This window comes from Pleurodeles waltl, chromosome 6, assembly GCF_031143425.1.
Source record: "Pleurodeles waltl isolate 20211129_DDA chromosome 6, aPleWal1.hap1.20221129, whole genome shotgun sequence".
Taxonomy (NCBI): Eukaryota; Metazoa; Chordata; class Amphibia; order Caudata; family Salamandridae; genus Pleurodeles; species Pleurodeles waltl.
Window position 1 is genome coordinate 279,102,748 of NC_090445.1, and position 26,426 is coordinate 279,129,173.

At 45.0% G+C, this 26,426-nt stretch overlaps 1 protein-coding gene and 1 pseudogene across 1 annotated transcript in view; one reads left to right on the top strand and one right to left on the bottom strand.

Moving 5' to 3' along the window:
• The window catches only part of LOC138299626 (26S proteasome regulatory subunit 8), a 175,192-nt gene that overhangs the window by 132,320 nt on the left and 16,446 nt on the right, over nucleotides 1-26,426 (bottom strand). The window contains exons 3-5 of the mRNA XM_069238058.1: nucleotides 7,367-7,436; nucleotides 6,590-6,687; nucleotides 3,080-3,136 (exon numbers count right to left, since the gene is read on the bottom strand). Coding sequence (XP_069094159.1) covers nucleotides 3,080-3,136; nucleotides 6,590-6,687; nucleotides 7,367-7,436 — 225 coding nt within the window. The remainder of the gene's footprint in view (nucleotides 1-3,079; nucleotides 3,137-6,589; nucleotides 6,688-7,366; nucleotides 7,437-26,426) is intronic.
• Nucleotides 3,817-5,256, top strand: LOC138302213 (tubulin beta-2 chain-like; annotated as a pseudogene).

Sequence of the window (26,426 nt, forward strand, 5' to 3'; positions counted from 1 at the left end):
GAAAACCCCTGCAGAGGAAGACCAGAAGACGACTACTGCCTTGGCTCCAGAAACTCACCGGCCTGTCTCCTGCCTTCCAAAGATCCTGCTCCAGCGACGCCTTCCAAAGGGACCAGCGACCTCGACATCCTCTGAGGACTGCCCCTACTTCGAAAAGACAAGAAACTCCCGAGGACAGCGGACCTGCTCCAAGAAAGGCTGCAACTTTGTTTCCAGCAGCTTTAAAGAACCCTGCAAGCTCCCCGCAAAAGGCGTGAGACTTGCAACACTGCACCCGGCGACCCCGACTCGGCTGGTGGCGACCCAACACCTCAGGAGGGACCCCAGGACTACTCTAAGACTGTGAGTACAAAAACCTGTCCCCCCTGAGCCCCCACAGCGCCGCCTGCAGAGGGAATCCCGAGGCTTCCCCTGACCGCGACTCTTTGAATCCTAAGTCCCGACACCTGGGAGAGACCCTGCACCCGCAGCCCCCAGGACCTGAAGGACCGGACTTTCACTGGAGGAGTGACCCCCAGGAGTCCCTCTCCCTTGCCCAAGTGGAGGTTTCCCCGAGGAACCCCCCCCTTGCCTGCCTGCAGCGCTGAAGAGATCCCTACATCTCCCATTGACTTCCATTACAAACCCGACGCTTGTTTCTACACTGCACCCGGCCGCCCCCGCGCTGCTGAGGGTGAAATTTCTGTGTGGACTTGTGTCCCCCCCGGTGCCCTACAAAACCCCCCTGGTCTGCCCTCCGAAGACGCGGGTACTTACCTGCAAGCAGACCGGAACCGGGGCACCCCCTTCTCTCCATTCTAGCCTATGTGTTTTGGGCACCACTTTGAACTCTGTACCTGACCGGCCCTGAGCTGCTGGTGTGGTGACTTTGGGGTTGCTCTGAACCCCCAACGGTGGGCTACCTTGGACCAAGAACTGAACCCTGTAAGTGTCTTACTTACCTGGTAAAACTAACAAATACTTACCTCCCCTAGGAACTGTGAAAATTGCACTAAGTGTCCACTTTTAAAACAGCTATTTGTGAATAACTTGAAAAGTATACATGCAATTTTGATGATTTGAAGTTCCTAAAGTACTTACCTGCAATACCTTTCGAATGAGCTATTACATGTAGAATTTGAACCTGTGGTTCTTAAAATAAACTAAGAAAAGATATTTTTCTATATAAAAACCTATTGGCTGGATTTGTCTCTGAGTGTGTGTACCTCATTTATTGTCTATGTGTATGTACAACAAATGCTTAACACTACTCCTTGGATAAGCCTACTGCTCGACCACACTACCACAAAATAGAGCATTAGTATTATCTATTTTTACCACTATTTTACCTCTAAGGGGAACCCTTGGACTCTGTGCATGCTATTCCTTACTTTGAAATAGCACATACAGAGCCAACTTCCTACAATAGCAGAATGATAGAGAGAATAGGTTGTCCCAAAAAGTAACCAACGAAGACAAATCAAGCAATTCATTTTCAACTGCAGCAAAAAATGATAACTTCTTAAATATCACTCTTCTAAGCAATATCTGTTCAAATTTCAGGATGGCATAACATCTAAAAAAAAATAATAATTAACTGCCAAAAATAAAGAGCCATTCAACAGTAAGTTCAAATATAAACCTGTTACACACCAATAGCTCTCCAGTTGAAATAGATATAGAAATAGGTGAAGGCTCGTAAGAGGACAGGTGATAGTACAAAACACAGACAAGCAGGCATGATAAAGGGGAAAGAAAACAGAAAATTACAAACAGCATAACACTGAGTAGACAGTTTTCAGGTCTTGAATGCAGCTTCAAGTTTACAGTCAGAAGAATTTTAACTGCTTAACCACTTAGGTGTCCAAAGTTAAGTTACTTAAACTTTCCCAGAGTCAAATGTCTCTTTAAAACAAAATGCATTCTTATTCTTCTGCCCTGGTTGTCAAGTAGATTATTCAGTTTTTGAGTACCTGATTGTTAGGACATGTAATGGAGAGAAGATAGCTTGATCCATAAATGAAATAAAACCCATCTAGATGTTTCGTGCTAGTATTACTACATACTGAACTGTCTAGCAAACCAGTTGCTTCCATGTCCGAAACCCCAAGACATCTTGCACCACTCTGCACTATGTCAACAGTAAGTCCAGTTTTATGCGCCCTTCCTCCTAAGGCTATGTTAAAAGAACCAGAAATGGGCAAACAGGTTATCTTACAAAATCGTAAGCTAGTCCCAGGACTGCAACATCATACTTACAAAGAGCACAAGTTGGCTGGATCCGTAATAGGAGGCATTACCACCTGGCTACACAAACAAGACTCCCTTCAGCAATGAGAAGCCTGGAACCAACCATGTGGAAAGTTGCTAAACGTGCTACAAAGACATACTAAACAAAGAATGGGCCCTATTTAAAAGGCAATGACATTGGAACCAATACTAAGTGGGTCTCACACAGTAACTGTTCCCACCCCTCAAAATAACATGGACCAATAAATTAACTTAAATAAAAACTGTTCTTGGGGATTAAGTAATAGGATACAGAAGACAAGTGACCTTTTAAGGATATTACCACTTAAATATCACTTCATTAAAACAGTCATAAATATGTACTGGGGAACAGAGTTTGCAAATGAAGGGCACTAAAATATGTACTGCGTTGTGCACTGAAAGTAGTAACAAGATCAGTACAGACTGAACACTAGACACAATATTTAGATGTTTTTTGTGAAAGGTACTTCTTTTGGATTGACAGTTAAGTTTTCTGGAATATGGACATGATATTTAGCAAGTGATTGTACCGCAGAAGTACAACTATCAATTTAGCTTAAGTAAAGTAAAAAATCATCTAAGGATTGGTATGAAAGTGGTAATATCAATAAAAGGTTATGACCTTTCTAAATCATATTCTTGTATATTCAATAACAGTTTTCCTTCTAAGTTGATAACATAAACACTGCTTTATCGATTCATTAACTGTATCACTGCCATTAAATGTCAACAATCAGAACCTCAAATGAACGGTACTACCCAATTATTGGCATGATTGTACTATCTACAGAATACACAAATCATAAGGTAGAGGCTTAACTTTACTTACATCATTGATGTCAATGTTTTTGTCAACATCCACCACAAACTTTCCCTCAGGGTGAACCTAGATGAAGAGGAAGAATCATTTAATGTTATAATATTCTGTATTTAAGGACAAAGAAAACCATCATATTTCTACAAACGTAACTAGATCATTTTCACTTGAAGTCTGACAACGTCTTATAGCTGATCTCTAAGTCAACTGGCTGTACCTTTGCAATGATTAGCATCCAACTCCATCTTGCTGCCCATTTCTCTGGGCATCCTTCCCCTTCTGGCATTTGTGTCAGTGATACTCTTGCCTCTTAATGGTTCTTTCCTGCGCTACATTCCCCTCCCACTACCCAGCTGCCTCCTTCTGTCGGCCACCTCCTTAAGACCTATACGCTGTTTATTAAGTAAAGTCTTTTAGCGACTGCTCCACTGCTGTTAAACATTCCTACTTCAATCACCGCCCCAGTGCTATTTCCTACTTGCTCCTCCTCTGTGCCCAATCTAACCATTTCATTCCCAGTAAAGTTGAGATTCAACAGCATCCCTTCTGAGCTTCTTGCCCGGTCAGTATTGTTAACAGATAGTAAAGTATTAATTCACTTTACATACTGATTTTCACTCATTGTAAACTGAACTCCATATCACAGAAATTTTAGCCAACACCAGTTAAATATAGCCTAATGAAAACAAGGATTTGAATGGAAACACTGAACAAATGTGAAAAAGTACCATCAAAAGGGCTCAATAGGGATGGGTTACCTACATTTTCAAACATTTGTGTCATCCACATTTAAATTGGAGATTTTTACTACAGATTCCTTGTGACTTTTTGAATTACATTGGATTAACATTTCGCTCTTAATGAAATTATGCTAAAATGAGCAAGCCTTGATAAAGTCCCTTGTGGGACGAAACACGTGTCGGCTGAGTTCGGATGAACTGGACAATCCTTCTTTCTATCTGGATGAAGACCATTCTTTTCCGCTTCCTAATCTTCAAAGTGGATAGTTTCCACCCCTACAACCACTCTTGTTTTGGACTTTGAATGATCATAGTAGGGGATAATCCATTTATCAGTAGATTTTATATCTGTGTAATGCTTTGACGAACGTTGTTTCTCTATTAACAAATTCTCATGTAAACAAATTTGTGATACATCAAAATTTATGATTTATGTATTAAAAGTTTTCTTGAGTTCTTAACTTTTCAGACAGTACACTCGGTATTGATACCACTTCAGTGAAAACTTCTCATGTTTAAATGTGTATGACTATTGGAATTTCCTACAATAGAGGGATACTTTTTTGTGTGTGCTCCATTCTTATTTATTCGCAATGGTAAGGAACATTCCCAGTCACCAGAGCAAAGCCATGTGGGAGCAGTGCATCTCCGGGCCAGATGCGGTGGCAACCAGATTGGAACCAAGTTCTGGGAAGTGATCAGTGATGAACACGGTATCGATACGACTGTCAGCTATCACAGAGACAGTGACCAGCAGCTCGAGAAAAATCAATATCTATTACAAGAAGGTATCTGGTAACAAATAAGTCCCCTGAACAGTACTGGTAGATCTGGAGCCTGGCACAATGGATTATGTCGGATCTGGACCATATGGTCAGACTTTTGGACCTTACATATTTATTTAACTGGGCCAAAGGTCACTAGACAGAAGGGGCAGAGCGAGTGGACTCTGTATTAGGCGTGGTAAGAAAAGAATCGGAAAGTGTGACTGCCTATAAGGTTTCTAGTTGACCCATTATTTTGGTGGTGGCATTGGTTCGGGCATTGGAACCCGTCTGATTAGCAAAATAAGGGAAGAATACCCAGACTGTAAAGTATCTGATGCTGTGGTGGAACAATACAATGCCACACTGTCCACCAGTTGGTTGAGAACACGGAGACCTTTTGCATTGACGACGAGGCATTTTTGACATATGCGTTTGCACTGAAGCTCACACCCCCATACCTAGGAGGACCTCATTCATTTGGTCGCAGTCATTATTGAGTGGAATAACAACTTGCTGTCGCTCCCGAGGCCAGCTTAATGCTGATTTGAGAAAGCCGCGTAATGTGCAAAATAAAAATAGTAGCAACTTTTTTTAGTGGATCCCGAATAACGTAAAAAAAGCAGTCTCTGATATTCCAGCACAATACATACCAAGGAACAATTTAGTATTTTGTCACCATAAAAAAAAAAAAAAAAAAGAAAACAAAAATATACAGCAATGTTCAGCAAATTATGATGTTCCTTGTAATAATACATGAGCAACAGTAGAGCAATAACTAGTAAGTTGCATACATCAATGCTTCCATAACCATTGGCCAGATAACACACATGCTCTTCAAAATGAAATAACGGGTCTGAAGTCTTTTGCTGATATTCTCTGCTACTAAATCTGGAATGAGAAAGGTATTCTCTCAAAATGAGGCTTCAACCCCTCACATTAAACCAAACCTTCAGTAGCACTGAATCAACACTGCAATATTATTAAGAAGAGGAATTGGGATCACTAGTTGTGTTTGCTATTTGGCTTTTGCCAATGCAAAGCAATTGGACATTGTTGGTCATCATTAGCAAAACGACAAAAAATATATAAATACTTCGCTGAACATTATCAGCAATAACAAAAATAAATTCAAATAAAATGATGTATATGCATGCATTCATTATTATGCATGCCCATAACCATCATGACGCTACTGATAAAGCTATGTGATGTTGTATGCATGTGTCACAATGCATGTGCATGCATATATCTGAAATGGTAGCCATTTTTTCTTTTAGTTTACCATTTCAACATGATTAACGCCCTTGGATCAGTAAATAAAAACATACAAATATTTTTTTTTAAACCCATCAATAACTAAAAGGATTGCAGAAGTACGTTTTTACAAAGGAATAGCCCACCAGCAAATTGCTTGGACCAACTAAACAGGTAATACAAAGTGCATTAAAAACACACAGCAGGACAAGATGGCTATTGGGAGCAACAGGGGAAGAAGGGTTAATTAAATAAATAAATAAAAATGCAGAGCTGGTTGGGGAGGCAAGGGACAGATGAGCTGCGGCTGGGAAAACAAGAAGAAGAAGAAGAAGAACGGGAACGGGAGCAGTAGCTGTGTGAAGGGGAAGCAGGTTTCAGAGAACTGAGAGTACAAGAAAACTCCCATGGAGAGCCAAAAGCAAAAAAAAGTAGTTACCCAAATCTAAATAGCGGAAGGCCACAAGTCATTTAATCAAAACGTTTAAAAAAAACATGCTCCAGAAGCAGAAGAAACTAGTAATAGGGAGGATGCTACTGAACAAAAAGTTGGAAAATGAGAAAAAGTCATTTAATCAAGAGCAAAGTGCTGCCACAATATTTAAAAACACTGGAGACAACAGGTCTTCAGCAACAGCATGATTAAGTTTTCTGTACAGGAGATCTAGAAACAGGCCATAGAACTGAAGCCTAACTGACTTCTCATGATATTACAACACTTAATGAAAAACCAAATGTATGGAGTCTGCACACCTACATACCTTTACCAGAACTTTCTTCTTGTCCATGGCTCGCACCACTTCACCAACATAGGATCCCTGTTCTTGAAGAAGTTGAAGCTCCTCTCGCAACAGGCGCACTAAATAAGAAAACACACAGCAAATTCTGAGACCATAGGCATCACTCCGAATGTTTTAGCGCTTTGCTGGAAATTAATTTGTTGACAATTTAATTCTAATTAATGTCTGGATTTCAAGACAAAAGTCCAAAGTCGTCTTCATGGTGAAGTACCTGCAAATTGCAAGACTCTACCTAAGGAGAGTGGGATGGGATAATTTACCAGCAAAGACTGCAGATGGGGGTGCACAGGTTTAGGTATGAACCACAGGTGAATCAAAGGAATAGGAAAACTGTTTGGCAGTGCAAAACATATGTCCTACCTAAATCGTGACAGCCAGCTCCATCAATAGTAAATGAGTGACATTAATTTTGGATTCAATTTAAAGACAAAATGGATTACAGCCCAGCCAAACAATATTGAGTGCACATAACACCTAACTCGCATAAATAAACCAAAACTGTTAGTTTAAAAATAACCACAAAATGGGTTAACAATTATTTCAAGGTCAAGGTGATCTTAGAGCTTTTCAAATACTTGATATTAGTGTTTAGCTAAAGGAAAATGCTCTTAAAAACATTCGCCCCTTGCACAGTAAATTACAGGATATTCAGGAAGATAATAGATGTAAAACTACTACTAGGTTTAACCTGAAACTTTAAAAAATAAGATTTTCAACAAAAAACAAATATCACTGTACCTTTGGCATTAAGTTCATTTCGTTGAGCTTGTAACCGTCGAAGATTCTGACTCTTATCATTGACAACCAGCTGTTAGAAGGTAAGGCGTCAGAAAACGATCAGTAACAGAATTCAGAACCGGAATGTCGACATCTTAAGTGCATATTAAAATGAACAGTGTAATCTATGAAACACTCGTTTACAGGTTTAACCATGATGTTGGGCAACTCTCTCCCATCATCATTGGGATTGTAAGAGCCCTTGACAATTTTCTGTTTAAAAAATAAAATAAAACGCTGAATATATTGCTTTAGCTAGATCTTCTAGATAATTTTTTCTTTAAACTCTGACCTTTTCCTAATAATGTATCTTGCCATGGACTCTGTAGCGCCAGGACACTCCTCAAATCAGCTTATAAATCCACTCGCTGATTAATTTCATTCATTCATTCATTCAGTATTGGGTTGCATTTGGTGTACACAAAATGAACAATATACTTACCTTCGGTAACGCATTATCTGGTAGAGACTCGATCTAGCTGCAGATTCCTTACCTTGGAATTTCCTGGCATCAGCTTGGAATCCAGAATTTTTGCTGAGCAGTACCCTGCGTGGGCCGCCAGGTTGCATCGTTCGGATTTGCGAATCATTGTCTTCGAAGCAGTCTGTGACGTCACGGTCGCATATAAAGGCACCAACCCGGTGTGCGTACGTCAGTTCTTTTACCCACAAACTTCGATGCCAGAAGTGCAGAGCCATGGATAGAACTAACAGTTTGTGCAAAAAACTAGGGCCCGGAAAGGAACGATCCCTGACCCAATTAGATATATCTGCAGAGCAATAAGGCATGGGTGGGTGTAAGGAATCTACAGCTAGATTGAGTTTCTAGATAATGCATTTCCGATGGAAAGTAACTTGTTCATCTGATAGAGACGTCTAGCTGCAGATTCCTTACCTTAAAATACATACCCAAGCCATAACCTCCTGGCGGTGGACTGCAGATAAATCTTCTCACACTAGAAAGTCCTGTGGGACTGAACGGGCAAAGTGTCCATATCTCCGGATCTGATTGACCAGGCAGTAGTGTTTTGCAAACTGGTGCAAGGATGTCCACGTTGCTGCCTGACAGATATCCAGGACTGGAACACCTTGTGCTAGAGCGTTGGTAGCAGCTTTGCCCCTGGTGGAATAAGCCCTCAGGAGGCTGCTTCTCGACCAGTGCCTAGCAGATCTTAATGCAGAGAACGGCCCTGCATGAAATGGTTCATTTCTGCACTGCCCGACCCTTCTTTGTGCCCATGTACCCCACAAAGAGTTGGACATCCACCCAGAACTCTTTTGTGTGGTCAAGGTAGAACGATAATGCTCTTTGTGGGTCCAGTAGGTGGAGTTGCTCCTCTTCCTTAGAAGGATGAGGTGGAGCAAAGAAGATGGGCAGGGTGATAGTCTGACCCAGATGAAATGGGGTCACCACCTTGGGAAGGAAAGAGGCCCGTGTTCTGAGAACCACCTTGTCTGGAAACATAGTGCGATACGGTGGCTTAGATGAAAAAGCTTGCATCTCACTCACGATCCTGGCAGATGTCACTAGGAAGGCTGTCCTGATGGTGAGCAGCCGGAGGGGACAGTTGTGTAAAGGCTCAAAGGGAGGACACAGGAGAAATGTGAGGACAAAATTTCAGTCCCAATGAGGCGTAACAAAGGGAGTAGGGGGAAACATATTTAGAAGCCCTTTAAAAAATCCACGTGCAATAGGAGACTTGAAAAGTGAAGGCTGGTCAGGCAGCCAAAGGAACGCCGATAAGGCAGAAAGACAGCCTTCAAGAGTACCCAAGACAGAACTCTGCTGGGCAAGGGATAGTATAAAGAGAAGGATCTCAGAAGGAGAAGCAGAAAGAAGATCAATAGACCTTTCTGCACAATAATATACAAAGCTTTTCCAACAGCAGGCGTATACAGTCTTAGTGGATCAATGTCTGGCTGCAAAAATAACTTCACAGACTTCAGGAGGAAGATCAAAAGCAGTCATCTGCCGCTGCTCAATCCCCAAGCATGAATGCGCAAAGCTGACAGGTTCGGGTGGAGAACCTTCCCCTGCTGCTGTGACAGCAGATCTTCCAGAAGGGGGAAGCCTGACCGGAGGATCGATGCTCCTTTTCAGAAGCTTGGGATACCAGACTCCCCCAGCCCAGTCTGGAGCCACTAGGATTACTTTGGCCCAGTCGTTCTTGATCTTCTTGAGAACTATGGGAAAAAGTGGTGTGGTGGAAAGGTGTACAGAAGGCCTGAACTCCACTCGCGACGAAACGTGCTGCTGGGAGATTGCTGCCTTGGAAACTCCAACTGGCAATTCTGCAAACATTGAGCGTTCTCTGCAGAGGTGAATGGATCTAACCAAAGCTCTCCCCATTGCTGAAAGAGTCCTTGAGCTAGGCCTTTACGGCTGAGTTCGTCTGCTGAACCATCACGTTATGCCCTGCTGTTTCAGCCATGCAGAGCCTTTTGACAAAGGGTCCCGCCCTGCTTGTTGGGGTACCACACTGCTGTAATGCTCTCTGTGAACACCTGCACTATCTTCCCTTTTGCAACAGGAAGAAAGGCCTTTAATGCCAGTCTGTTCGCCCTGAGCTCCAGTAAATTGATATGGAGTCCGGATTCCGCCAGAGACCAGGGACCTCTGATCTCCACCTCTTCCAGCTGCCCCCCATCCCAGAAGTAATGCATCTGTCACTACTGTGAGATTTGGTTGAAAAGGGACAGGAGCCTGCCTCTGACTCAATCACAGTTCACTAACCACCACTGCAAGTCTTTTGCAGTTCTCTTTGAGATCTGAACCGTGTTGGTGAGATTCCACTGATGCTGTGCCCACTGGAACTTCAGGTCCCACTGCAGAGCCCTCATATGTCATCTGCCATGTTTGACTACCAGGATGCAGGAGGCCCAGCATCCTTAGAGTCTATCTCACCAAAATCCAGGATATAGGCCAAAACATATCCTGGACTCGCTGCTCTGGAGGATAAGCCCAAAACCGCACTGTATCCAGAACAGCCCTGATGAAAGGGAGCTTCTGAGAGGGAGTCAGGTGTGACTTTGGCACATTTACACTGAACCCCAGCGAAGGCAGGAGGTTTGCCGTAGTCTGAAGGTGGTTAACGAGAGCATGGGGCGTAGGAGCCTTCAACTACCATTTGTCGAGGTAGGGGGAAGATTGAAATCCCTAACCTGCGCAGATGAGCTGCTACCACCACCATCACTTTTGTGAACACCCGAGGGGCACTGGTGAGACCGAAGGGAAGCACAGTAAAGTAAAAGCGCTCGTGGCGCACCCTGAACCGCAGGCAGGATGGGGATGTGAAAATATGTATCCTGCAAGTCCAGCGCTACCATCCAGTCTCCTTGGTCTAGGGCAGACAAGACCTGAGCTAGAGTGAGCATCTTGAATTTCTCCTTTTTGAGGAAAAGATTGACGTCCCGCCAATCCAGAATGGGCATCTGAAAGTAGCAGGAATAACAAATACTGCTCACTTCTGACATCGGGACTATTCTATAGCTCCCTTGGCCAAGAGACCGTAACGTCCTCGCGGAGCAAGACTAAATGATCCTCCATTAGCTGTTCTTTTAATGGAGGTACTGAGGGAGGGAAAGACTGGAAGGGAAGGGGATAGCCTTTCTGTAAGATCTGCAAGACCCATTTGTCCGATGTTACGGACCACCAGTGAGGGAGATAAAATTGAATCCTCCCTCCAACTGGACGCTTGTGGTCTAGCAGAATCATATTAGGAGGACGTGGGTGCTGAGGAGGAAGAGGTTGGTGGACTACTTCTGGCCAGACCCTCTGGGTCTGAAGGTACCCCAACCTCGTCAAGGATACTGACCTGGAGGAGGATGCGGCTGGTCTGTGGATGGCATTGTACCCCACCCCTTCCAAAGCCTTGAAAGAGAAGAAAGGCAGAACGCTGGCGAGGAGGTGCCGAGAGGCCCAAGTTCCTGGCCGTAGCCCGATAATTCTTGAAGCACTCTAGTGCCAAATCTGCCTTTTCACCGAATACGCATGAGCCATCTAAGGACATGTCCATTAGGTTTGCCTGGACATCCCCTGAAAGGTCAGACATACGTAGCCAGGTGTGGCAACAAGGGGCCACCGTCGATGAAATCGCCCTACCCAGCGAGTCAGTTGTGTCCAAACCACACCTTATTGTAAATTTCGCTGCATCTCTCCCATGTTTAACAGCTTGTGTGAGTGTCCCGCACGCCCTCGGGACCTGGGGCAGCACCTATGTCACCATATCCCATAAAGTATGGGAAAAACACCCCAATAGGCATGAGGTGTTTACAGACACGAATGCCAGGCTGGAGAAAGAAAACATTTTCTTTCCAAGTGGATCCAGCCTATCCAGGGGAGCGGAAGGGAAGGCACCATGGCAAGTGGAGGCCTGGAATACCAAGCTCTCCGGGCTGCGGCGTTGGGTAAGGAAACCAGGATCACATGGAGCTGGGTGATGGCGGTGGCCTATTGCCCTATTTACAAGAACCCCTGGGTTGGCTTTGGACCACGTCCCCAGCAGGACATCAGTGAGGGCTTCAGTAAAGGGTAATATCGGTTCTGATGTGGAAACCCCTGGCTGAAGCATCTCAGTCAGGAAGTTAGTCCTGACTGGCACAGTATGCAAATCCAGGTCCAAGACCTCAGCTGCCCTACACACCACCACAGTATATAATGCTCCCTCCTCTGCAGCCACAGTAGGTAGTGAGAGCATGCCAGCATCTGGAGAGGTGTCCAGTCCGCTGGCTTACCCTAGTTTCTCATACCAGCCCACTTTCTCCAAACCATACTCTGTAGGATCCTGTGAGACCTTCCATTCCTCACCTGTGTCTGGTTGCTCATAATAAGATCTAGGCAATGATCTGTACCCTGTTGGCGCGGTTGAAATCTGAATCTGCGCTGTTCCAGATCATCAGGTATGAGGATAGGGCTTGTACCGCCGGTGGTGCAGGGACCTCTGACGTCAGGAATTTGATGGGGCCACTGCCGACCCTACGGGGACCAAAGGCATCCCAGCAGGGCCAGCCCGCTCGAATACGAGAAGCATGGCCTCATAAAACTCCTTGAGTTGAGCGGGGCCGCTCCAGCTCCTGGAAAGGCTTGAAGTCAGCCCTGGCATCGGTTCCGAAGAACCCTGCCAGGAATTTCAATGTTCTCAAGTCGCTTCCTGGGTTGAAGCGAAATCTGCTCGGACGACTTCTTCTTTTTGTGCCTTTTCTCTGAGTGCTTGGAGGACCTCGAGTGCGAAGAAGAGGACTTCCTGGAGCAATCCTGTGACATCCTCCTCGATCGGGACTGTGACCTCCTAGGAGTTGCACCAACCGAAGTCTCTGAAGCCACCATGAGCTTCAGAGACCGGCAGCTGGAACATGACTGAGTCGTGGTCTCGGTCAAGGCACCATAGACATACCTGGTGGGGGTCCGTCACAGACATGGAGCGAGGGAAGGCACCACATCTTTCTCAATGTCATCCTGCACAGACTTCAAAAAGAGAGTCGACAAAAAGGTTGAAACAGGCCTGTCAAAAAAAGACAGAAGGTAGCTCGATTCCAGATCTGCGCTTAACCTGCAGAGAAGGAAAAGAGCTGACCTATGTGCGCCGGGGTGGTGCCTTTACAGGCGTCCGTGATGTCACAGACTGCTCCAATGGCACCACCGATGTCACGCAGATCCGAACGACACCACCCCATGGCGCGTGCAGGATACTGCTCAGCAAAAATTCAGGATTCCAAGTTGCCGCCAGGAAATTCTAAGGTAAGGTATCTGCAGCTAGAAGTCTCTATCAGATATCTGTTTACAATTTAATTTTAACTGTTGTTGCCTTTTACTGTGTTTATTTTATAATGTGGCACTACAAAAAATAAGTAAATTAAGAAAGTTCTTAAATTAGTTCAAATAAATAATTAACAGTTTGGATACTGAAGAAAACGTCATTACAGCGTTAAATTATTTACCCCGAACAGCAGTATATTAAGAGTATTCTAACTAAGCAAGAAGTAACCAAAATATATACTGGGATAGGACACAAGAGAAAAACAATTATTTTCATTTATGAAATATGGAGTTCTGCTGACCCCATGTGGATGGTCTAAGAACAACAGACCTCAATAAGGAAAAGTTTGCATTTTCAAAACTTAATCGATGACCAGCGCTTTTACTCTATATCACCAAAGGTAGGTCACACATAAAAGCATAAGTAACTGCAACTAACATTGATAAGGAGTTAACTAACTGGTAGGTCTTCTTTGGGCAAGTGCGTTTTTTCTTGAGAGAAGCAAAACGTGTTAGTAGTTTTTATAGTTTATGTTCTTTGGATATCTGCTGCGTGAGATGCATATCTATGCCAGAGAGGTAAAGAGAACCGGATTCTCTTCCAGCTAATTCAAAAACTAGCTTTGAAAAAGACAAAAGTAAAAATCATTCTTCACTATTAGGTGCGCTTGTAAGTCTGGTTCTGTAGATGGGTGAATGCGAGAATGAGTCAATCGTTGAGTGAATGAGAATGTGGACAGATGGATGAAAAGGTGAATCAGTACTACAAGGTTAATTAACTGCTTCGTGTATATACGATTTTATGTGTTGCTGTGTGGTATTGTGGTGTGCTAACATTTTGTCTTGATGTACTGATGTGGTGGGGTCAGATCCCATTTGTGGGGGCCAAAGGGAAGGCAGGGACTCCTGGGCCACTACTTTGACTGTTGAGAACATTTGACACTGTTGTTCTAGGGTCGGTCCTACTAAGGTACTGCAAATTGAGCCAAGTACATCATTTCTTCAGTTAATTCTCAGGGTAGCGAGGGTGAGCAGTAAAAGGCACATTAGTGTGGTAGAGTGGGGGGGCAATAGTTTAGAACTCAAACAACAGACAAAATAACATACTGTCCAGGCCATTGCTGATCTTAGTAAAAAGAAAGTGCTATAATATCACAGTAAAACGAAATACTAAAAAATTCAACTGGGACTCAGCTTCGGAGTTGCGATCCCAGCTACAATTCCTAGTCAAGTGTTACACCCAATAAGGTGTCTTGTCCTGATGTAGGGAAATAATAGGAATATATTTTATAGACATATACAGAAATTTAAAATCCAAAACCCCAATACAAATATTTCAGTTAAGGGATAGTTTTAAGACCTATGTAAGTAGTGTATAACATTGTTCGGTCTTACTTTATGGATAGATTTTCCTCCAACAGTCCCCATTCTAAAAAGCTCTCACAAGGTCTATGGTGACTTATACACAAGTTTAGGCACAGGTGCAGTTCACTAGTTGTTACCTTATAGGATAGTTTGTAAATCAGTTCACTGTTAGTGCCAAAAGAGGTCAAAGAGTCAACAGCTAGTGTTCTCAGGACAGATTTAACTCTGTGCGATCAGGTCAGTCTTTCACATTTTGAATTTACTTTTCCAGCTCAAAGTAACGCAGACTTGTGCTACATTGACGGGTGTGCTCCTTGGACCTTCAGAGTTGGCTTCAGTGATACAGGATCCTAGTGGTGGACTTGCTTTGTACTGAAACCACTGGCAATGGAGCAGCGTAACAGGCCTGCTTTGCAGGCACCAATCCTCAGCAGTTGCAACCTTCAGGCTGGTTTCAGATGCTCACCTTTGGTAGTTGTTAGTAGTGCTTTCACATCCGCGACAACAGAGACTTCCTCAGGAGGTACATTAACGCAAGGCCTTAGGGCACACTACAGGAGTGCCTGCTTCATGTTTGAGCTTGCTTACTACAAGAATTACAATGAGAGCCACCTCACAATAAGGATCAGCTCCGACTTCACTCTCAATGGTACCTTCTTCTGGTGCCTCCTTCAGCCGCGAACTCATAGGCTTCTCCTCCTGCAGGACAAGACACTATTCATCCCTCTAAGAGTAGGCAGGCAAATCTTTATGTTTTAGACAAACACTAGCTAAGGTTTCACAGCAGCACTTCACATACTGAAGTATTCCCTTCCCTGGTCAAGAAGAACTTGCAACTGGAACAATGTGGGGAGGTTTGGGCCCCCCTTTTATGCACGTTTTCCAGATAAGGGGAGTTAAGGGACATTAATACACTGCTTAAGGATTTGAAACCAATTTTTTGTGGTCTTATTCAAACGTCATTTTCTGGCTGTACTGCAGAAGCAGCTGTGTGCACGGAGTTACCTCCCACAGCAGCAAGTGATATGGCTGGCTCCTAACAGAAATAACCAAAACAAGAGCAAAAGTGGGTTGCCTCTTTCCTCTCAGGCCGCACGCAGAGCATCTGCCTTCCTCCCTTCACTTCTACACCCAAGAACATCACCTGTGGCATACCCCAAGGATGCCGCCTCATCTCAACATTGTTGAACATCTACATGATTCCCCCCCGACATCATCAGATCCTATGGACTCAATATAATCTCCTACGCTGAGGACACTCAACTAATCCCCTCACTCATTTAAGACTCCCACAACACCAAAGCCAACTTCCACAACACCATGGCCAATGTAGCGACATGGATGGAAACATCTACCTCAAACTAAACACTGACAAAACAAAAGTCCTGATCTTCGAGAACATCTCTGCATGGGACTACAGCTGGTGGTCAGCACAACTCGTACCAACGCCCTCTCCATTAGACCATGCACGAAACCTCGGCATCACCCTCGACTGACAACTATTCATGAAGGGCAAGCACACACTTGAAATCAGGGAACTGATTGAAGCGACTCATCTTGATTGCCTCTTCATTACAGAAACCTGGGCTAAAGAAAACTCCAACCCAGATTTCCTGTTGGACTCCCCTCCAGGTCACTCTTTTCCCAGACTAGATAGGCTGGAGAAGAGAGGAGGTGGGATTCCGGTAATCTTTAGGAGTAATTTTTATTGTTCAATGGAGGAGCTTAACACGAGCCAGGCCATTTGTGAAGGAGCCTTTTTTAAGCTGCGCGTTCAGTATACTATCCTTTTTGAGGGACTATTAATATATAGACTGCCTGGCCCCAAGAAGGATTTAATTTTGGCCTGGCCCTCTATACTTGAACCGCTTGCCCTGTCTCCCAAGGCAATTGTCTTGGGTAACTTTAATCTCCACTTAGAAGATACGTCAGATTCAGTTACCTGTAAGTTTTTGGGCCTGATGACGAGTCTGGAATGGGATATCTCTGATTTGGCCCCGTCACATTGCGCGGGGCACACGCTGGATGTCATTATCATTCGGCAGGGCAATGGTAACAGGTTAGACAACAGGGCCCTTGACTGAACAGATCATCACCTACTGACCTTTAAGGTAGCCGGTATGGAAGAAACTATTAAAACACCCCTTGCGCCTAGATTTAGTAGACCATGGTATAAGGTGCAGGAGACTAATCTGGCCAGGGCTCTTAAGTCAGGTTGGGAACAGGCAAAAGCACAGGGCCTCTCTAGATTAGAGGTCTTTGAAACGGGAATTAGAGCGGCCGTTGACACATTAGCTCCTCTCGTCTTACTTGAACCTGATATCTTCAGCGGATATTATTCGCAGAAGAGTAGACCAGGGGGAAGGCGCCATCCTTGTCCTACCTGACCTGTCCACGGCTTTCAATACTATATCCCTGCAATGCCTTATTCAGCAATTGAATCAGGCAGGAGTTAGAGATAGAGCACTTGATATCCTCAAGTCTTTCCTTACCAACAGATCTATCACGGTGTCCTGTGGGGATTATAGGGCAACCCCCTTTCAATTAGCCATTGGCCAGTTTAGTGCGCTCTTTCGGCTTTCAAATTGTGTCATACGCGGAAGAAACGCAGCTGATTATTCCGGTCTCTCACAATTGGGATGAGACCACTGATAGATTCCAGCAATGTATGAGAGAGAGCAATAGCTGGATGAGCAGCAATTGGCTCAAACTTAACGGGGAAAAGACGGAAATCATTTTTGGGGGGATTGGATAGTAAGCTATGGAGTCCCAGCTGGTGGCTGGAGTCTTGCAGGGAGTGCCCGGTTCTGCACACTTCGGCTAGAAATCTGGGCACTGTATTTGATAGCTCCCTTTCATTTGAGCAACAAGTTAACCAGACGGTTAAAGGCTGCTATTAGGCATTAAGATCCCTTAAGAAAATCTTTCCCTTTCTTCATGAAAATCTGAAAATTGTGGTGATTCTGGCACTGGTAATGTCTAAACTGGACTATTGTAATGCCTTAATTTTGAATATCAGTAAATCCGCACTTCATGAACTTCAACTTATCCAAAACGCGGCTGCCCGCTTCATCTTATACCTACCGCGCTAGGCATCTGCTAGCAGCTGCCTCAAACAACTCCATTGGCTTCCGGTGGAAAAACAGATTAAGTTTAAGTCTCTATGCTTAACATATAAGGCCCACCACCAAAAGGGTTGTGAATACCTAAGATCAGTTCTTCAACACTACCAACCGGCTCACGACGCTCAGATCTTCATTCAGACAACTTATTTCGGTACCCCATTGTCACAGGGTTAGGTGGGGAGGACAAAGCTTTTTCTGTGGGGGCAGCCAGACTCTGGAACTCCCTACCCCTTGCAATCAGGCATACAGAGACTTATTTTAGCTTTAGAAAGAAAGTGAAAACTTGGCTGTTCTCCCATTAGGTTGGGATTCTATAGAATGGCCCGGGGGTCTGACTACGTACTTCATTGGTGTTACTACGACTCACTGTTACTAATTAGCACTTTGATGCTACGCCCGGAATGTGATCTACAAATGACTTACAATACAATAAAATGAAGGGACAAGTAAACGTAGTCGTCTCCTCCTGCTTATAGTCCTCTGTATGCTCCGCTGAATCTTCAAATGGATCCTTACCGACCCCAGAGAGATAGTCACGCACACCATACTCATCAGCCGCATTGACTATGCCAAAGCTCTCTACGCCGGATTGTCCTCCCAGCTACTTAAAAGACTCCAGACTCTACAGAACACCGCAGCCAGACTAATCCTCAACCTCCCCAAGCGCTCAAGCATCACCCTACACATCAGGAGCCTCCACTGGCTCCCAGTCCAGAAGAGATGCCAATTCAAAATCCTCACACTAGCATATAAGGCTCTCAACAATCTAGGGCCGCCCTACATCAACCATTGACTAAGCTATGTCCCAGCAAGACAACTGCACTCCGCCTCACTGAACCTCACATACACACCTGCATCCATTGCATCCACAGAGGCCGCAACTTCTCCTACACAGCAGCCAAGTCCTGGAACAGCCTGCCCCTCCACCTTCAAACAGTTCCCTCCCTGGCAGACGTCAGAAGGAGACTCAAGATGTGGCTTTTTGATGGAGACAAGGCACCCTCGGCACCCAGATACCCTTAGGGGTGATAGATCTGCGCTTTACAAATGCTATGATTGAAGTATGAGATCTCTGTATCTGCCTGTTACCAGCCTTACTGAAGCGGCAATCAGGGAAGGACAAAAGGGCATGCTTAACAGAGAAACTCCCACCTTTAAGAACACCAACTATGGATCCACCTCTAAATCCTACCATTTACCAAATGGCAGAGCTCAAGAAGAACAAAAGTAGTCGTCCCTTGTTAAAACAATCTCATTGAATTTGTAAGTGTAGTCCTGTCTCCATCCTCCCTCTCTTCAGTGTCTGGATCGTCGCCTTCTAGCAATAGGAATGTAGTCAATACACTTCCACTATCTGAGGAAGCTGTATCTACCCTCCAGCCTTTGCCATACTTAACCAGGGGCCATCCAAAATGGATCCCATTGGTCCCAGCACTCAGACTCTAATCATAAACAGAATGTGTGTATCATACAGGTGCTATACACTCACCTTACAAACAGATACACTTGAAACATACACCGAATATTAGCACCACAGTCTGTGTGTCACAATTAAATGGCAAAATTATCACGAATTGGTCAATAGACAACAGTCTTCTTTGAAACAGGAAAAAGGGTCTTGTCAGAATGATTAATCCTCAACACTCAGTATGCTACCACCACTGCTTTATCCTGTGCCCCTTCAGATCATAGCGCAGTTTCTGGACTCTGGTATCACCACAGACGGGCCAATACCCTGCACATACATTAAACAAGGATTTGTGCAGGGCCACCTAAAGTCAGTTCACCAATTTCATTTGCAGTTGGGTCACTCCAGGCAGGGGTGAAAAAGCTGTATCCCAAGCAACATACATTACACCCCAATAGGTATGTGTAAGGAAATGCCTCCTTGGCATGGTTACCCCCTGACCTTTTGCCTTTGCTGATGCTATGTTTTGATTTGAAAGTGTGCTGAGGCCTGCTAACCAGGCCCCAGCACCAGTGTTCTTTCCCTAACCTGTACTTTGTTTACACAATTGGCACACCCTGGCATCCAGGTAAGTCCCTTGTAACTGGTACCCCTGGTACCAAGGGCCGTGATGCCAGGGAAGGGCTCTAAGGGCTGCAGCATATCTTATGCCACCCTGGGGACCCCTCACTCAGCACAGACACACTGCTTGCCAGCTTGTGTGTGCTGGTGAGGACAAAACGAGTAAGTCGACATGGCACTCCCCTCAGGGTGCCATGCCAACCTCACACTGCCTATGCAGTATAGATAAGTCACCCCTCTAGCAGGTCTTACAGCCCTAAGGCAGGGTGCACTATACCATAGGTGAGGGCACCAGTGCATGAGCACTGTGCCCCTACAGTGTCTAAGCAAAACCTTAGACATTGTAAGTGCAGGGTAGCCATAAGAGTATATGGTCTGGGAGTCTGTCAAACATGAACTCCACAGCACCATAATGGCTACACTGAAAACTGGGAAGTTTGGTATCAAACTTCTCAGCACAATAAATGCACACTGATGCCAGTGTACATTTTATTGTAAAATACACCCCAGAGGGCACCTTAGAGGTGCCCCCTGAAACCTTAACCAACTACCCGTGTAGGCTGACTGGTTTTAGCAGCCTGCCACACTCGAGACATGTTGCTGGCCACATGGGAGAATGCCTTTGTCACTCTGTGGCTAGTAACAAAGCCTACACTGGGTGGAGATGCTTATCACCTCCCCCTTGCAGGAGCTGTAACACCCGGCGGTGAGCCTCAAAGGCTCACCCCCTTTGTTACAGCACCACAGGGCATTCCAGCTAGTGGAGTTGCCCGCCCCCTCCGGCCACGGCCCCACTTTTGGCGGCAAGGCCGGAGGAGATAATGAGAAAAACAAGGAGGAGTCACTGACCAGTCAGGACAGTCCCTAAGGCAACCTGAGCTGAAGTGACTGACTTTTAGGAATCCTCCATCTTGCAGATGGAGGATCCCCCAATGGGGATAGGAATGTGACCCCCTCCCCTTGGGAGGAGGCACAAAGAGGGTGTAGCCACCCTCAGGGCTAGTAGCCATTGGTTACTGCCCTCCCTGACCTAAACACACCCCTAAATTCTGTATTTAGGGGCTCCCCTGAACCTAGGAACTCAGATTCCTGCAACCTAAGAAGAAGAGGACTGCTGAGCTGAAAAACCCTGCAGAGAAGACAGAGACAGCAACTGCTTTGGCCCCAGCTCTACCGGCCTGTCTCCCCCCTTCGGAAGAAAACTGCTCCAGCGACGCTTTCCCCAGGACCAGCGACCTCTGAATCCTCAGAGGACTGCCCTGCTCTAAAAGGACCAAGAAACTCCTGAGAACAGCGGCCCTGTTCACCCAAGACTGCAACTTTGTTTCCAAAGAAGCAACTTTAAAGACAACTGCATTTCCCGCCAGAAGCGTGAGACTTGCAACTCTGCACCCGACGCCCCCGGCTCGACTAGTGGAGAACAAACACTTCAGGGAGGACTCCCCGGCGACTAAGAGACCGTGAGTAGCCAGAGTTGCCCCCCCTGAACCCCCACAGCGATGCCTGCAGAGGGAATCCCGAGGCTCCCCTGAGCGCGACTGCCTGACTCCCAGATCCCGATGCCTGGAAAAGACCCTGCACCCGCAGCCCCCAGGACCTGAAAGATCGGAACTCCAGTGCAGGAGTGACCCCCAGGAGGCCCTCTCCCTTGCCCAGGTGGTGGCTACCCCGAGAAGCCCCCCCCCTTCCCTGCATCGTTGAAGAGACCCCTTGGTCTCCCATTGATTTCAAATACAAACCAGACATGTGTTTGCACACTGCACCCGGCCGCCCCCGTGCTGCTGAGGGTGTACTTTCTGTGCTAACTTGTGTCCCCCCCTGGTGCCCTACAAAACCCCCCTGGTCTGCCCTCCGAAGACGCGGGTACTTACCTGCTGGCAGACTGGAACCGGGGCACCCCCTTCTCCATTGAAGCCTATGCGTTTTGGGCACCGCTTTGAACTCTGCACCTGACCGGCCCTGAGCTGCTGGTGTGGTAACTTTGGGGTTGCTCTGAACCCCCAACGATGGGCTACCTTGGACCCAAATTTGAACCCCGTAGGTGGTTTACTTACCTGCAAGAACTAACAATAACTTACCTCCCCTAGGAACTGTGAAAATTGCACTGTGTCTAGTTTTAAAATAGCTATATGTGTTTTATTTGAAAAGTATATAGGCTATTGTGATTATTCAAAGTTCCTAAAGTACTTACCTGCAATACCTTTCATGCAAAGTATTACATGTAGAATTTGAACCTGTGGTTCTAAAAATAAACTAAGAAAATATATTTTTCTATACAAAAACCTATTGGCCTGGAATTGTCTCTGAGTGTGTGCTCCTCATTTATTGCCTGTGTGTATGTACAACAAATGCTTAACACTACTCCTTTGATAAGCCTACTGCTCGACCACACTACCACAAAATAGAGCATTAGTATTATCTCTTTTTGCCACTATCTTACCTCTAAGGGGAACCCTTGGACTCTGTGCATACTTTTCCTTACTTTGAAATAGTGCATACAGAGCCAACTTCCTACAGTATGCATCTGTTTTAATTCATAATTAGGGGTTTCCATCTGGTGTGTTACAGTCTAGTGTTTTTTTGTAATTTTATGTTTTTTTGTGTCTTGTGATTATATTGGTGAGGTTTGATGTATTGGGTTGCTAATATAGTGGTTAGTTTGTTACTATAATATTGGACACTTATTACCCAAATACTGATGGGGATCAGTTAAGCACGGAATTGTATCAGAAACCAAGGGCACATTTGCAAGCCTGGGTCATAAACCTGCATCTTTCCTTGGAACAACGTTATGTGGCATATTTGACATCAAACAACAGCCTACTTTTAATTTAATATTTTAAGTTGTACTTTGCAAGGATGAGAAGACATGTCAACTATCCCTTAACAGACCTTTCGTATCGGATGTTGTAGAGCCATAACAACCGCATCACCACACAATAAACAAAACAACAAAAAAAACTGACCACCCCAAGAAATAAAAACAGTGTTTTATTTAGGGAAGGTTATCCCGAGGAGTTTATAATATAAACTTGGATCACATGTGTATATAGAAGCTCATACTAAGGATAAGGACAAGCATAGACCGAAGAAACTGAAGATTCAGGAAGCCTTTGCCAATGGGCCACAGCACCAAACTCTTGTTCCAGCCCTTCATAGGCTCCCTGCAGTTATAGGCAGCACTGTCAGCAGATGAGACTGCTACAAACCCCTGCCCAACCTCCTGTTCCCATGTGGCGACTACAGCCTGTTACACTGGAGGAATCAGCATTTCGCGGATTGACCGAACAACAAATCACTAACTACCTGTTCAGTGGAATGGGATGCATTTAAACTTGCTTCATGTGGCCATTGCCTGGGGCTCAGCTGGGGCATGCACAAACAGCTGGATAAATAGGTGTTCGCTTAGGAACAGCAGCTATTACACCATGAATCAGAAGTAGCATGGAATTCCAATACTATATCACAGTTAGAGGCCAAGCGTAAAACTCACTCAAAACTTCTTGAAAGATTGAGATACTTAAATTATGCTGCACACTCAGCTAACACACATGCAAAGTCGGATACAGCGGGGTCCCTACTTGCCTGATTAATATGCCAAGAGAATTCCCCAAACCTGATTATGTTCATCTGCGCACAGTCGGGCACTCTGTTATATGCACAGGATGCAATTCACAATGCATTCCAAATACATTATGGGTCATAATATAATTCTGCCTCGCCCCTATATCAGGTGATATTGACCTGTTCCTTGCCGATTTGCCTCTACCTCAAATCACAGACGACCAATGTTTGGAACTAGAGGGCCCTATAACGCTCCCTGGCATACAAGATACCATCCCCTCACTTGCTAATGGCAAATGCCTGGCCCGGATGGGTTGCCGGCTGAATTTTATAAGGCATACTCTACTCAACTTGCCGCCCATTTGTTTCCTTTAAATGAGGAAGCCCTAAATCTAGCACGTTTACCCCCTACACTCCGGGAGGCCACATTGGTCTCCCTGCTAAAGCCGCATAAAGCCCCTACTGATCTACACTCCTATAGATCGTTAGCACTCTTAAATACGGACTATAAAAGATATTGGCCAAAATTGTTGCAACACGACTGGCCCCACTGGTGCCTGTACTGTTACATGAGGATCACAACAATTTTGTACCCTGTTGCACAACATCCCTTAACATACCCGATTTGTCCGTATATTGAGATGTACCCCTCGTCGCTGGCCACAAGCAAGTTGCCTTGTGATAGACCTAGGGAAAGAATTTGACTTGTTGGAATGGCCTTTTCTTTTTGAAGTCCTACCAAAATATGGATGGGGCCCTCTTTTTCTCTAGCTAGTGAGGTTATTATAAACAGTCACAACAGCCCGGACTAAGATCGGACACCATGTATCATTACAGATTTAGATTGGAAGGGGTATGGAACAGGGGAGTCCTTTATCCCCCTTATTCTTTGCCCTAGTGATGGAGCCTCTAGCAGTCGCAATCTGGATGAGAATACTTCAGGGGGATGGGATCCATGCCATGTCTTTATATGCAGATGACCTAGCGGACTTTCCCAAGGATATAATACCCATGTTTGATGTGCATGCGAAGGTCTCCATGTCTTCCATTATCACCCTGCATAACTGATCTAGACGCAATTCCTGTCACCCCTAGACTAGTGTGGCAGCCGAGTACATTTAGATATCTTGGCAGTAAGGTATACCCTACTAGCTTGGATCTCTTTAATGGGAATTTAATGCTTGCACCGACAGCTCTGCACAGCCAGATGGTGTTCTGAAAGATACTGCCACTGACAGTGATGGGAAGGGTAGCCCTTGTTAAAATGATAATCCTACCCTGGCTGTTATATTACTTTGTGAATCTGCCACTATATATATATATATATATATATATCACAGCCTCCTTTTTTCGCTCCTTCATGTAGAATACCTCCCGCTGTAGAGTGGCCCTTCCTAAACTCTACTGCCCAATGAACCTGGGTGGGTTATCACTACCAATCCTAGAGCACTAATTTCTGGCTGCGCAACTAGAATGAGTGACTCGCTGGTTCTCATCCCAACATCAATCAGATACTGCTACAGACCTGCCAGCTTGGTCACATTATAAACTGCTCCATTTATTCCACCCTTGTACCAAATCTCCAGCACCATAACCTATATTATTGAGCCTAGCACACCGCTGCTATCGTAGGTGTTGTTACCTTACTAGGAACATTACTCCATATGCACCGGACATACCACTACTGGGAACTCCCCGTGGCACATGTTTTACATCAGCCACAGAATGTGTTTCCTGGCAAGAAGTAGGAACACACACCCTAGGGGATCTCTATGCTGATGGCATGCTCCACACTCACTATACACTGATGGGAGACCACTGATCTACTCCCAGGAACCTTTCTATTACATAACACTCAAACACACAATGCAGTGTGCATGGGAGGATCTGACAAGGGAGCCCCAAAGACATCTCACATTACAATACCTACATGTGTTTGGGAAGGCGCCTGGTGCACTGGATGGCGGACTCTTTACGGCTCCTCACGTCTGGTCCTCTTACAAATCTTCGCAGGCAATGGGAGGCGTACAATGGGGGTGGGGGTCCTTCACTGATAAGGAGTGGGCAACTGTTAGAAACCCCCATGCATGTCCCAAGATATGCAATTCCGCATCATACAATATTATGTCACACAGAGGACTTATCTCACGCCTGATAAGGTTAACAGATACTTCAGTCACACTGACACTTCCTGTCCTCATTGTCGGAGAGTGGGAGTGGATCTACTACAAATGATGTGGTTGTGCCCAAATCTATAATCGCTACTGGACCTCAATTCTGAATTGCTTAGCAAACTGTATGGGCCGGCCTATACCGCAGAAACGGGAAGCATGAATTTTGGGATTGTTCCCCAGGGGTAAAAAACTGAAAGCCACTTCCTGTTTTCTGGATACTGGCCTAATCCTGGCTAAACGCCTCATAACTTGTAAACGGCAATCCCCTGATCCGCCGACATGAGGCGTGGGTACAATCGCTAACTGTCTGGGTAAGAATGGAGGGTACAGCTCTTCGTTGTGAAGATACACTAGGGCTACATAAGTACCAGCTTGCATCTCAATGGGAGTTAATCCTAACAGACCTTTGCACCCCATTAATCCATACACCACACAGTCCTGACATTCCGATGCAAGCGGTGGCAACCTGCGACAGCGTTTTCCACATAATGAACCGCAACCCCGCCTGTACGGGGATACTGGACAGGCAGTGCCCCAGACTGCACGCTAATACACGAGAAATAGACCATGCTGAGTGTATGCGTTGGAGATGCTGGATATAAAAATATGGTAACTCAACAATTGTCAAACTGCATTTATTGTGTGATGTCGTGGATATGCTTTGTCGGAAACCCCTCCCCTCATTTATCAAAACTGTAATATGGTGTAAATTGCACGTGTGGTTTATAAATGGTCTTGTCATGATAACTGTATGCATCGCTACATAAATGCAATCTTTTTTTTTTTTTTATTAGTATTTAAAGAAACTAGAATAACTTTTGCAAAAAAAATGGCCCTACTGAAATAGAACGTTAACAAATATAGTGTACTTACTTAGCTGCTTACACCGTTCTTCAAGTACACATTTATCACGAGAGTTATTGCTTTTATAGGGGGAAAGCCTTATATTCCAGATCAATTGTGCATTCAACAATTAATATTTGCTAGTGCTGCTGCAAATGAATGCACA